Consider the following 15,080-nt stretch of genomic DNA (forward strand, 5'->3'; position numbering starts at 1 on the left):
GCTTGAAAATCTGGGTGATGACACTTCTCTATGCTTTTACATATGGGTGAAAGTTTCCATAATAAAAATATTTTAAATACTTTACAGTGGATTTCTATTCTACTTTGCATGATTTCTAAGACCTCGTAGCCTCACTCTCTACAAACCTTGTCTCCTACCATTTTCCCAGCAGCTCCCTCTGCTCCAGCCACACTGGCCTTGTAATTCCCAGACCTGCTGCCAGACATGTGTCTGTCAAGGGCCTTTGTAAGTGCTGTTCATGCTCCCAGACAAATATCTTCCCTCACATAGCTACAGGGCTTACCTGAGTTCTCTGACCAAATGTTCCCCCACTGGACAAGTCTCCCCTGATCTTCCTACTGAAAGGAAACAGTCCCACTTTCTATCACTCTGTGTTCTCTATCATATCAATATCGGACATTAAATGATATATTCGTTTATTCATTGCGGAACACAAGCTCCATGAAGGCCAAACTTCTACCCACCACTGGATCCTGGCCCTAGCACAGAGTAAGTGAAGTAATATTATTCATTTTAATCTTTATTCGCCTACTAAAAGGTTGAAGATGAAGGAACACTCCCAAAGACATTCTATGAAACCACCATCACCCTAATTCCAAAAGCAGACAAAGATACCACCAAAAAAGAAAACTATAGGCCAATATCTTTAATGAATGTAGATGCAAAAATTCTCAACAAAATTTTATCCAACCAAATCCAACAACATATCAAAAAGATCGTACACCATGACCAGGTGGAATTCATCTCAGGTTCACAAGGATGGTTCAACATATGCAAATCAAACAACGTCATCCACCACATTAACAAAAGAAAAGTCAAAAACTACATAATCATCTCAATAGATGCAGAAAAAGAATTTGACAAAGCCCAACATTCATTCATGATAAACACTCTTACCAAAGTGGGTATAGAGGGAACATTCTCTAAAATAATCAAAGCCAATTATGACAAACCCACAGCAAATATAATTCTCAATGGAGAAAAGCTGAAATCCTTAGCACTAAAATATGGAATAAGACAAGGATGCCCACTCTCACCACCATTATTCAAAACAGTACTGGAAGTCCTAGCCACAGCAATCAGACCAACAAAAGAAATAAAAGGCATCCAAATAGGAAGAGAAGAGGTAAAACTGTCACTGTATGCAGATGGCATGATACTATATATAGAAAACCCTAAGGACTCAACCCAAAAACTACTTGAACTGATCAACAAATTCAGCAAAGCAAGATATAAGATTAACATTCAGAAATCAGTCGCATTTCTGTATACTAACAATTAAATTTTAGAAAAGGAATATAAAAACACAATACCTTTTAAAATTGAACCCCGAAAAATCAAATACCTGAGAATACACCTGACCAAGGAGGTAAGGGACTTACACACTGAGAACTATAAAACATTAATCAAAGAAATTAAAGAAGATTTAAAGAAATGGAAAGATATTCCATGCTCTTGGGTTGGAAAAATTAATATTGTAAAAATGTCTATACTACCTAAAGCAGTCTACAGATTCAAAGCAATCCCTATCAAATTACCCAGGACATTTTTCACAGAACTAGAACAAACCATCCAAAAATTCATATGGAACCACAAAAGACCCAGAATTGCCAAAGCAATTCTGAAGAACAAAAACAAAGCAGGAGGCATAACTCTCCCAGACTTCAGGCAATATTACAAAGCCACTGTAATCAAGACAGTGTGGTACTGGTACCAAAACAGACATACAGACCAATGGAACGGAATAGAGAACCCAAAAATAAACCCAGACACCTATGGTCAATTAATCTTTGACAAAGGAGGCAAGAATATAAAATGGGAAAAAGACAGTCTTTTCAGCCAGCATTGCTGGGAAACCTGGACAGCTACATGCAAATTGGTGAAACTAGAACACACCCTCATACCATGCACAAAAATAAACTCAAAATGGCTAAAAGACTTACATATAAGACAAGAACCATCAAACTCCTGGAAGAGAACATAGGCAAAACATTCTCTGACATCAACCTTATGAATATGTTCTCAGGTCAGTTTCCCAAAGCAACAGAAATAAAAGCAAAAATAAACCAGTGGGACCTAATCACACTGAGAAGCTTTTGCACAGCAAAGGAAACCAAAAAGAAAACAAAAAGACAACTTACAGAATGGGAGAAAACAGTTTCAAACGATGCAACTGACAAGGGCTTACTCTCTAAAATATACAAATAACTTATACAACTCAACAGCAAAAAAGCCAACAACCCACTCGAAAAATGGGCAAAAGACCTGAATAGATGTTTCTCCAAGGAAGATATACAGAAGGCCAAAAAGCACTTGAAACAATGCTCAACATCCCTGATTATTAGAGAAATACAAATCAAAACTACCATGAGATACCAACTCACACCAGTTGGAATGGCCATCATTAATAAGTCCACAAATAACAAATGCTGGAGGGGGTGTGGAGAAAAGGGAACCTTCTTGTGCTATTGGTGGGAATGTAAGCTGGTACAACCACTACGGAGAACAGTATGGAGGTACCTTAGAAAATTATACATAGAACTACCATATGACCCAGCAATCCCACTCTGGGGCATATATCCAGACAAAACTTTCCTTTAAAAAGACACATGCACCTGCGTGTTCATTGCAGCTCTATTCACAATAGCCAAGACATGGAATCACCCTAAATGTCCACTGACAGATGACTGGATTAGGAAGATGTGGTGTATATATACACAATGGAATACTACTCAGCCATCAAAAAGAACAAAATAATGCCATTTGCAGCAACATGGATGGAACTAGAGACCCTCATCCTGAGTGAGGTAAGTCAGAAAGAGAAAGACAAATACCATATGATATCATTTATACCTGGAATCTAATATACGACACAAATGAACTTTTCCACAGAAAAGAAAATCATGGACTTGGAGAATAGACTTGTGGTTGCCAAGGGGGAAGGGGAGGGAGTGGGAGGGACTTGGAGCTTGGGGTAAATAGATGCAGAATGTTGCCTTCAGGATGGATTGGCAATGGGATCCTGCTGTGTAGCACTGGGAACTCTGTCTAGTCACTTATGATGGAGCATGATAATGTGAGAAAAAATAATATATACATGTAAGTGTAACTGGGTCACAATGCTGTATCGTAGAAAAAAATATATATATATAAATAATAGATAAAAAAAATTTGCATACTAATCTATCAAGAGTTCTTCAAAGCGAGAATGCCTAAGATCCTCATTAGCCGTATTGTAAAATGCTATGTATCAGATCCAGAAAGCTAGAAAGTACTGATGTGACACACTGAAGATACCAAAAAAAAAAAAAAAAAGGGAAGAAACACTCTTAAAGAAGACTTCTTAGACGTCATTCTCAGGGTTGAAATGATGGAGTAAAAGTTAACTTCTAATATATTCATGGCACAAAAAGATATTTGAGTCTCCTTTTTATATGCTTGCTTGCTTTTGTCATCTGTAGGCCATCCTCAAGTTAAGGAAACTACCTTATATTTTCTTGAGATTAACCTATTTATCTCACTTGACAAATATTTACTGCATACTTCCTATACCTTAGGCCCTTGCTAGGCACTGAGGTTACAGGGGCAACCCAGACAGAACTACAGAAGGCAAATTCCAGGAAGGAAGAAAGCTAAATCCCTATCATTATTTCTGTCAACAAAAATCGTTGATTGTGGAAAATGTTATGATGTGTGTACTCTAATTCAAAATGTGGTACGCCAATGCATTACTTTTGATACTGACACAGAAAAATATGTTGGAGTTCCTGTCGTGGCTCAGTGGTTAACGAATCCGACTAGGAACCATGAGGTGGCAGGTTCGATCCCTGGCCTTGCTCACAGGGTTAAGGATCCAGCATTGCCATGAGCTGCAGTGTAGGTTGCAGATGTGGCTCGGATCCCGTGTTGCTGTGGTTCTGGCATAGGCTGGTGGCTACAGCTCCGATTAGACCTCTAGCCTGGGAACTTCCACATGCAGTGGCAGCTGCCCAAGAAATGACAAAAAAAAAGAAAAAGAAAAATATGTTAACATTTTTCTACACTTCTTGGGCTGTGTTTTTTAAATTTCATAGTAACACATCAAGAAAACTATTTCGACAACAAACTAGGTATTTTCTCAAAACATAACTGAGCAATAAAACTGCATCATTCATAATTCCTCCAAACTACTGCTACTATTTCCATATGCCAACACTATTAAAAACAGATGCTTTCTTAACTTTAACTTTACTTAACTTTCTTTACTTAAGCCCAGGGGAGTACTCAGTTTTGCTATCCTATAAAAGCCTGTACTCCTTTTCATAGTGAAGATTCAAATTTAAGAGACCAAGAAAAATGCTAAGCTCCAGAATTCTACAATGTTATGATAACATTGACTATTACATTTCAACAGTCCATGACATGTAAACTAGGATTAGTAGATAAATAACATATCCAAGCTTTTTTTTTTTTTTTTGAATTCTGTGTGAGAAAAGATAATGAAAGCCAAAGTGAATTTGCTGCACCTGTTCTCAGTACTTGGCTTTCTTAACAAGTTAAATTTCCAGGAAGCTAGATTAATAGATGACAGGAAAAAAATGTAAATTGCATTATCATCTTCGACATGCTAATATACATGGGCGCTGAAAATCCAACTGAAAAGCAACTGTCTTATTAAACTGTGGCATGCTGCAATTTACATATCTCAACCTCCAGATGTGAGGAGGGTAAATGAGAATGGAGTTTTTCAGATCAGCAGGGGAGAAGGAGGAAAAATACATATGTACATTGGCCATCAACTGGCCAACTGGAGAAAAACTGACACAGTGATAGGATTGACTTTTATTCTTCCTAAAATAAAGCTGGCTCTAGAAACTGCTCTGGAGCAGCCCTAAAGACAGCATGGCTTACCCTAGCTAGTCATTCTGTACACAGCCCTGTTGGTCTTACAACAGTAAGAGTGAATATAGATGCCCAGACGGCTGAAAAATTACTGGAACGGAGCCCTAATTGTGGTGCAAGGGTGGCAGAATATTTTCAGGAAAAAAGGGCCAGAAGGAGCTTCTGCAAATACCACCATCGGTTTTAGACAGTCAGCAAAAGAAAAAAATCACTCCATCCTTAGAAAAACAAATTATGTCAATTATTTTATAGCTTCGAGATCAATCCAACACAAAATTCTAATGTATCCCAAACTGGATAAACTCCTTACAGGAAGCCATTATTTTCACTCTAAGTCTCTTCATACATGCATGTAACCTCTGAAAAGTTTCAAATAATTAAAAGAAGAAATAGTAAAACAACATTTAACTTAATTTTTTTTTAATTAGGGCTTTCCCGATAGACCATAGGCACTGTTGGTGAAATGGAATAGTTACGAGGACAGCAAACTGGGAGTAAAATAAGCAGCCACAAATGGACCTAGAGACTACCATACTGCACAATAAGTCAGGAAGAGAAAGACAAATGCCATATGACATCCCTTATACGGGGAATCTAAAATACAACACACGTTAACTTATCTCTGCAATGAAAACAGACTCACAGATACAGAGAACAGACTTATGGTTGCCAAGGAGGAGGGGGGCTAAAGGAGGGGAAGATTGGGAGTTTGGGATTAGCAGAGGCAATCTATTCTATAAAGGATATGCATATGTTATCCAACCATAACAAGATCCTAATATACAGCATAGGGAACTATATTCAATATCCTGTCATAAACCATAAGAGAAAAGATATGAAAAAATACATATCTGTGTGTATATAACCGAGTCACTTTGCTGTACAGCAGAAATTAATACAACATTGAAAATCAATTATACCTCATAACATTTTTTAAAAAGATAAACAACTATGAAATAAAGCCCAGTAATAATTCTCCATGGAAATGCTGGCATTTCATGTGTGTAAAGTAAATATCAACTTATCTAAAATATATTTCAATTACTTATTTGTTGTATAGATAAGCAATAATAAATTATCTCTCCCTTTGCTTTTAGCTTTTGATTAGGGAAAATTTAAAACATATACAAATGAAACAGAACAGCACAACAAATACCATGTACCCATCCCCCAGGTTCAACAGTTATTAACATTCTGTCATTCTGGCTTCATCTGTACCTCCATCCATTCCCCTTTCTATTGTGATTATTATATTTTTTTAAGTTTTTAAGGTGAAATTTAGATATACTGGAAAGCAAAAATATTAAATGGACAACTCTGATGACTGAATTCATCCTGTAACCCACACACCTTTCATGACATAGGACTTTCTTCAGAAAGTTCTGTGGATCCCTTTCTCAGCCAGACTATCTGCAGGTAGAATAATTTTCTCTTTTTTTTGTCTTTTTTGTCTTTTTTGTTGTTGTTGTTGTTGTTGCTATTTCTTGGGCCGCTCCCACGGCATATGGAGGTTCCCAGGCTAGGGGTCTAATCGGAGCTGTAGCCACCGGCCTACACCAGAGCCACAGCAACTCGGGATCCGAGCCGCGTCTGCAACCTACACCACAGCTCACGGCAACGCCGGATCGTTAACCCACTGAGCAAGGGCAGGGACCGAACCCGCAACCTCATGGTTCCTAGTCGGATTCGTTAACCACTGCGCCACAACGGGAACTCCTGGTAGAATAATTTTCTAGCAGAAGACATTTTCTCCAGAACAACAAGAACAACAACAAAAAAATTAAGGAAAGCCAACTTCTCAATTCTAGCAAGCTTTATATTTCAAGCTGCACAAAGGGTTATTTGTAATCATGCAGAAATGAGTGTGGGACGTTGACACCCAAACTAAATTCAAGTACTGTTCTCTTCACAGACAGTATTCAGATATGGAGCCTGGAGAAAAAAAACAAGGATTTCAATAATGTATACCCAAAAGTACTATCTTTTTGTTTATTTCAATAGTACCGCAAATAAAATTACCCAAGACATAATAGTAATACTACGAAGTGGAAAAATAATAACAGCAGTGTTATTATAATGAAATTTCTAACCACTGGCTAACTGCCATGTGTGGCAGTTCACATTAAATTCCCTATCCCTGCTCTTCAGAAAAGTAGAAACAGTCATGAGAGCAGCAGAAACACTGGTAATGACATTTACAGCAGCATCGGTGATGGAGGAGCAGGGATTCCGAGCCAGTTTACTCTGTCTGCGTTATGCTTTTTTGATTCCAACCGTAATGGCACAATACAGATAAGCACATACTCTTAACATTAGATACAGCCTGACATCTGTGATGCCTATTTAAGTCTTGCGTTTTGTTTTCACTCCTTTCCCCTTCCTACATGTCCCCACTTTGGCCCTTACAGAGGAAAACTTAACCTACAATTGTGGACTTAAGTAGAAGGTCTGAGGAGACGCCTCCTCCCTTAGTACCCCTGAGCTGGTCCTTCCTTCCAAGAGGATCTGGAATTTATACAACTGAGGAGAGTCTGAGAACGGGCTAGATTCTCCAGAGCAGTGGTGGTGTTGGGGGAAGTGGCCTCGTTTTATGAACTCAGGCTCTTTCTAGCCGGCCGATGTGCAGACAAGGGTAAGCAGACAGGGTAGGTCTCTGCTTTCAGCTCTAGCCTCTACAGCATACTTGGATGGAGCTATTGGTTAGATCGGCCCTTTACTGAGGACTGGTTATCGCTCCATCATTAGGGAGCAGGAGGAGGCCTTATCTGGGCCTCAGGTCTTGGCCACATTCTTTTTCCATTGATGAGTTTGATACCATGATCAACATCTGGATCTTGGGTCTCTCCTTAAAAAGTTAGAGTCCGGGGAGAAGGGATGTTACTATCAAGCTTCCAAAAAGCAATCATCTCCATCCTTTGCCTCGGCTCCCTGCATCTGGACAGCACCTTTCCGTTTGTGGTGTCTCTCTAGCTGTATAGTCTGACATAAATACGCTGAGGTAGGTGCCAGGGGCGTATCCAGAAGGACTAGCCTTCTTCACACTCTGGCTACTTGCAGCTCATATAAGCCCTCATCACTGACAATTCTCACTTAATCCCAGGGGTGCACCACCGCCTTCTCTCACCCATCCTTGTTACTCCTCTCACCTCCGTCACCACCACCACCACTGCCAGCAGTGACACCATCAATATCACCAGCATCCATACCACCACCAACACCAACATCACCAACAACGGCTACCACCTAAACAACCCCACAACCACCAACACCACAACCAACACCACCACCTTCATGAATGTTCAGACTGCAAACTGCTAGTGACAAGCATTCAACCAATTTCTTGCCAGCACTGCTGTTACCTTGTTCTCCTCTGGAGTGAAGAGGATTCGAAATACAGATGGCACTCCTGGAGCTACTTTGTGGCTAATATCTTTGGGGCTGATTACTTTAAAGTAAGGTGAACTTTCCTCAACAATTTTCACCATCCTTGGAATCTGCAAGGAAAACACATAACCATAGCCATCATGCACACGAAGGCAGAAGAAAAAGGGCAGGCTTTGTAGTTATGCGTGAAATCCCCATCAGCAACTTGCTAGCCGTATGACTTTGGTTAGGTCAGTTATAGATGGTCAGTTTCCATCTACAAAAGGAGGAGACAGTACTTACCTTTACCCCCGTGCCTCACGCAAAGGAAGCACTCAGTGCATTTTCATTTTATTGTTCTATAAGCATTATTATTATTACTCAATTTGATTGTGATTGCAAATATTTATTTTATTATTTAAATATGACCATCTTCAAAGGCTAACTGCTTAAGCATCTAAAACCTCACCCCCACTGTGGAGTTACTGTGGACTTCCCAGCATGTGAGAACTGCTCTGGGAGAAGCAATCATAGTTACTACATGCTTGCTCTGGCTCACCCACTGTACATGACATGCCACTTGATCTCCACAACCACCTCTGAGCTTCATCACGACTCTTTCTACAGATGAGGAAACAGGCACCGGCCCTGAGCGCTCCAGCTTTACCTAGCAATGGTGTTTAGCATCAAGTCTCAGCCTAACTCCACCTGCCCCCTCCATGGGATTGTCCTGTGTAAACACCACTGTGAAACAAGGACCCAGAGGTCAGTACAGTATCCCCAAGGCCAGGCTCAGAGAAGCTTCAAACAGCTCCATCCTTTTAAACTCTTATTCCTCTGCTCTGCTTTGCCTCACCCAGAGTACATATTTCTATATCAGACAGCCTGAGCAATAAGAGAAATGTAATTGTGAGGCGAACAGGGGGAGGTCAGGGGTGGAAGTCCTGGGAACGCCAAGAAGGAAGAGGATTTTTTTTAAAGGCTGAAAGAGGGTAGAAGATTAACTATCATTAAGTATGTCCTAGGAGTCTCAGGTGAAAATGAGGAAAAAACAGCACCCATAGCCTCTCAAAGCTGAAACCGAGATGGAAAAGGAAAGAAGAAACACAGAGAGAATTCAGACAGACCCGAAGACTACAGAAGGAAGAGCTAAGGAAGGGATTGTGCAAATCTCATAGGAATAGAACTGGCTTTGCTGGTAAGAGAAATATACAATGGCATTTAAGATGCCATATGAGCTTTCTGGGAATACTTTTAGTGAAAGTATAACTGTGGATTAAAAACTAGAAAGGAAAACAATAGCAACGCTACTAATAATAACAACAATGACAGTGATATCATTTAAGTGCTTACTATGTGACATGTACTGAGCTGAGTACTCTACCTCCGTTATCTCATTTTATATTCCAAAGAGCTTAGTGAAATGGGTGCTGTTACTATCCTCCTTGCTTGGAGAAGTGAAGTGACTTGTCCAAGGTCTGCAACTGAGAGACAGAGCACCTAGAATCTGAACCCAAAGTAGCCTGACTGTGGAGTCTGGGTGTTTCTAATTGTATGCCAGGTAGAATCATGTTATGTCTTATGAAGTGTTCATGGTTTACTTTCAACTTGTGTTTGAGAGGCATAGAGAAACAAGGACCAAACAAGCTCTGTCTTTTGCATTCTGTGCCAGTGAGGAAACAAATAAAAGATAAATGAGACAAAATATTTCTAAGTGCCCCAAATTTGTCTGACTCCTTATATATCCATGAACTAGGAAGCAGAGAAGCAGGCTTACATCAGCCACCTCGAACGAGGGGCCTGGGAGTAACTTGCCCAAGAACAAGCCTGCCTAGCCTAGAGGATCTGTCTTCTTGTTAGTAATTGAACTTTCCTTGGATGAGACCCTTCCTATCAAGGGGTCAATACTCTCACAGTATCTTACCAAGAGGTATGAGGTATCCATGGGAACTGAGTGCCCTTTGGCAGATAAGACTTATACAGGCCTCTTAGCCTTGATAAGGATATGCTCACATACACCCACTGACAATCATTTCTTGTTTATGGCCAGGAAGCAACAGACAAAGTACTCTTTGGAAAAGCTCCTCTCTGCCTTTAATAGCCTAAAAAGAATTGGAACAAGACTCAAAAAGTAATGGAGGAAGGGAAAAAGAGAACTGGAAGTTAGAAACTAAACTGATTGGCAGTCCTAGATGAAAAGAGAGAGCCCTAATTTCTATATAACGTATTTCTTCTTGAGGTCTAGGAATATAACCCTGAAGACCTCAGGTCCTTTTTCTTCTCTCTGCCCAGCCTTTATCTTCTATCCCATGAACTTCTCTTGCTAACACTTCTGCAGCAAAGAACTAAATATACCATCTTCTCCAAAGTCTGACTTCGCTGTCACTAAATCACCCCCTTGATCTCTGAAAGGCATCACTGATTCCTTTAATGAGCTACTGGACTGAATGTAACTGCAGGTCTTCCCAGTGCCTTGAATTCTTGCACAGTCTTCACTAATTTTCCCTTATTTCTTATAACTAGAATTTGGTCTCAACATTCTAAGACTCCTCTAAGTCTTCCTACTTGTCCTTACACCCGACATTAGACATGTCTTCCTCCCTGTCTAATTATTTTTTACACTTAACTGTGCTCCATTCTGACCTTCTTTCTTTCTTTCTTTCATTATCATTCATGTCAAGTAAGTCTTCAGGCATTTAATACCTTTTCTTGAAATAAATCCTAATTTCTCTCTGAAGGAAAAGGCATAAGGATGGAGACAAAATCATCAGTTGCAACCACAAAGAAACAAGGTACAGGCAGTAGAAGAAGCCATCCAAAACTATCTGCAGACAAAATCTGAAGGCTGTCTGAGGCAGAAGGGAGGAGAGAGAAAAGAAAAAAAAAGATCTTCATTTTTTAAATTATTCAAATGAAAAAGGTTTCTTTAAAATACCATGTGCAGAATCTAAATGCATTGGTTCAACAACTGCAGTTCACATGAGTAGACTCTAACTGGGGAAGTGGTGGCTCTGATGTGAAGTATGTAAACATGAGTAGTAATCACCCTGTCTCAAATGAAAACCTAGCCCAAAGGGTCACCATGAGAACTTCATGACACTAACACAGTCAATTATTTTTTTGCTTTGTCTCGTTTGCTTTTTAGGGCTGCACCCAGGGCACACGAAGTTCCCAGGCTAGGGGTTGAATCAGAGCTACAGCTGCCAGCCTCCACCACAGCCACAGCAACTCGGGATCAGAGTCACCTATTGGACCTACACCACAGCTCATGGCAATGCCAGATTCTTGATCCACTGAGCAAGGCCAGGGACTGAACCCATGTACTCATGGATACTAGTTGCATTCATTTCCACTGAGCCATGTCAAGAACTCCTAATATAGTCAATTCTTTCATCCACAAAATGTTAGTGCACATGTTGGGAGTTTACTGTTTCTTGGGTACTGCATGGTATGAGCATTTAGAAACAAACCAACCAACACAGTCTCATTTTCATTAAGTTTATAGTCAAAGGGCACATTTTCATCTATTTTCCTTGGTGTATTAAAGAACCTATCTAAGATCCTATAGGATCCCGTCTTATTTAGTCCCTTCTTAAATAGCCATTAAAAGTACAGCCATGCAAACAAACATACTCACTTTGTCATTGTTCCTCAAAACCAGTGGAACTTCATAGACTTCACAGGGAGTGTAGTTCTGAAATACAATTTCTGATGGAAAGGGCTGGAATAAGGCTTGGTCCAGATCAATTCCCGGAAACTGCAGTTGAAAGAATAAATTAATTATATAGTCATGCAGTGGAAGAAATGACTGGGGAAGATAAGAAATTATTACATAGACCTATGAATACTAAGAACAAAGGAAACACTCAAAAAGGGATAAATACCACAAATATTATTATAATTAGTATGGTTATTGTCATCAACTTCTTTAATGAAAACTGCAAAAGCCATAAAGAAAGATAAAGGACACTATATAATGATAAAAGGATCAATATAAGAGGAGGATATTACACTCATTAACACATATGCACCCAATATAGGAGCACCTAAATACATAAAACAAATAATAACAGACATAAACAGAGAAACTGATGGGAATACAATAATAGTGGGAGACTTTAACATCCCACTAACATCAATGGAAAGATCTTCCACACAGAAAATTGATAAATCAACAGAGATCCTAAGTGACACAATAGAAAAATGAGACGCAATTGATATTTTCAGGACATTGCATCCAAAAAAATATCTTTTCAAGTGCACATGTAACATTCTTTACACCTGACCACATACCATGACATAAAACAAGCCTCAACAAATTTAAGAGGATAGATATTATTTCAAGCATATTTTCTGACAACAGTGGCATGAAACTAGAAATCAACTACAGAAAGAGAAATCAGAAAAAAAATGATTACATGGAGACTAAACAAAAAACTACTAAAAAACCAATGGGTGAACAATGAAATCAATGAAGAAAATTTTAAATACCTTGAGACAAATGAAAGGAAAACATGACAATAAAAAAATATATGGTTCCGATTAGACCCCTAGCCTGGAAACCTCCATACGCCGTGGGAGCGGCCCAAGAAATGGCAAAAAGACAAAAAAAAAAAAAAATATATATATATATATATGGGATTCAGTAAAAGCAGTTCTTAGAAGTTCATAGCCATATAGGCCTTACAAAAACAACAACAACAACAAAAACCCACAAATAAACATCCTAACCTACCACCTAAAAGACATAGAAAAAGAAGAACAAACAAAACCTAAAGTTAGCAGAAGGAAGGCAATAATATAGATCAGATAGGAAATAAAATAAAGGTTAGAAAAAATCAATAAAACCAAGAGCTACTTTTTTGAAACAGTAAAAAAAAAAAAATCAACAAACCCTTGGCCAGGCTCACCAAGATGAAAATAGAGAGTATCCAAATAAGCAAAATAAGAAAGAAAGAGGAGAAACAACAACCAATATTAGAGAAAAGAGAGAGAGAGAATACTATATACAATTATATGCCAACAAATTGGACAACCTAGAAGAAATAGACAAGTTTCTAGAAACATAAAGCCCACCAAAACAATTGAATCAATAAAAAAATAATTTGAACAAATTGATCACCAGAATTGAAATAGAATCTATAATTAAGAAAAAACTCCCTGTAAACAACAGTCAGGGACCAGATGGCTTCACTGGAGAATTGTACCAAACATACAAAAAAGAATTTATAGCAATCCTTCTTAAACTCCTCCAAAAGACTGAGGAGGAAGGAACACACCAAAAGTCATTCTATAAAGCCACTATTACTCTGATACCAAAACCAAAAACAATACTAAAAAAGAAAATTATAGGCCAAAATCTTTGATGAATATAGATGCAAAATTACTCAATAAGATATTAGCAAACAGAATCCAACAATACATAAAAAAGATCATGTATCACAATCAGTCTGGATTCATCTCAGGATCACAAGAATGGTTCAACATATCAATGTTATATACCACATTAACAAAAGAAAAGACAAAAACCACACAATCATCTAAAAGGATACAGGAAAAAAGTGTTTGATAAAATTCAACACCCATTCATGGATAAAAACAAACAAACAAACAAAACTCTTACCAAAGTCATTAAGTACAGAGGGAATATATCTCAACATAATAAAAGCTCTTTATGAAAAACCTATAGCCAATATAACATTCAACAGTAAAAAATTCAAAGCCTTCCTTCTAAAATATGGAACAAGAGAAGGATGCTCACTCTCGCCACATCTATTCAACACAGTATTGGGAGTGCTAGCCAAAGCAATAGACAAGAAAAAGAAATAAAAGGTATCCTATTTGGATAAATAGGAAGATAATAGGAAATGACTTGATACTCTATATAGAAAATCCTAAAGACTCCACACAAAAAATACTAGAACTGATAAATTCAGCAAGGTAGCAGGATACAAGATTAACACACAAAAATTGGTTGCATTTCTTTACACTGACAATGAAATATCAGAAAGTTAAAAAAAAAAAACCTTTTTAAAATAACATCAAAAAAAATAAACTACTTGGGAATAAACCTGACCAAGGAGGTAAAAGCTTATATACTGAGAATTATAAAACGTTAATAAAGGAAACTGAAGATGATTCAGAGAAATGGAAACATATCCTGTGCTCTTGGATTGGAAGAATTAATATTCTTAAAATGGCCATAACATCCAAAGCAATCTACAGATCAATGCAATTCCTATCAAATTAACCATGACATTTTTCACAGAACTAGAACAAATAATCTTAAAATTTACATGGGACTATAAAATTGCCAAAGCAATTCTGAGGAAAAAGAACAAAGCTGTAGGTATAAGCCCTTCCAGACTTTGGGCAATACTACAAAGCTTCATTAATCAAAACAGCATTGTATTGGCACAAAAACAGGCATATGGTTCAGTGGAACAGAATAGAGAGTCTAGAAATAAACCCATACACCTATGGCCAATTAATCTTAACAAAGGAGGCAAGAATATACAATGGAGAACAGACAGTCTTTCCAGCAAGTGGTGCTGCGAAAGCTGGACAGCTACACGTAAATCAATCAAGTTAGAAAGCACCCTCACATCATACAAAAAAGTAAACTCAAAATGGCCTAAAGACTTAACTATAAGAAATGACACCATTAAACTCCTAGGAGAGAACATAGGCAAGACATTCTCTGACATAAATCATACCAATGTTTTCTTAGGTCAGTCTTGCAAGGCAAGAGAAATAAAAGCAAAAATAAACAAATGAGACCTAATGTAACTTCTAAGCTTTTGCCCAGCAAAGTA

The 15,080-nt window shown here is 38.3% G+C and overlaps 1 protein-coding gene across 1 annotated transcript in view; it reads right to left on the reverse strand.

Moving 5' to 3' along the window:
• HYDIN (HYDIN axonemal central pair apparatus protein) overlaps positions 1-15,080 on the reverse strand; it is a 367,185-nt gene that overhangs the window by 301,087 nt on the left and 51,018 nt on the right. The window contains exons 4-5 of the mRNA XM_047789543.1: positions 11,903-12,022; positions 8,262-8,396 (exon numbers count right to left, since the gene is read on the reverse strand). Coding sequence (XP_047645499.1) covers positions 8,262-8,396; positions 11,903-12,022 — 255 coding nt within the window. The remainder of the gene's footprint in view (positions 1-8,261; positions 8,397-11,902; positions 12,023-15,080) is intronic.

This window comes from Phacochoerus africanus, chromosome 8, assembly GCF_016906955.1.
Source record: "Phacochoerus africanus isolate WHEZ1 chromosome 8, ROS_Pafr_v1, whole genome shotgun sequence".
In the NCBI taxonomy this organism is placed as follows: Eukaryota; Metazoa; Chordata; class Mammalia; order Artiodactyla; family Suidae; genus Phacochoerus; species Phacochoerus africanus.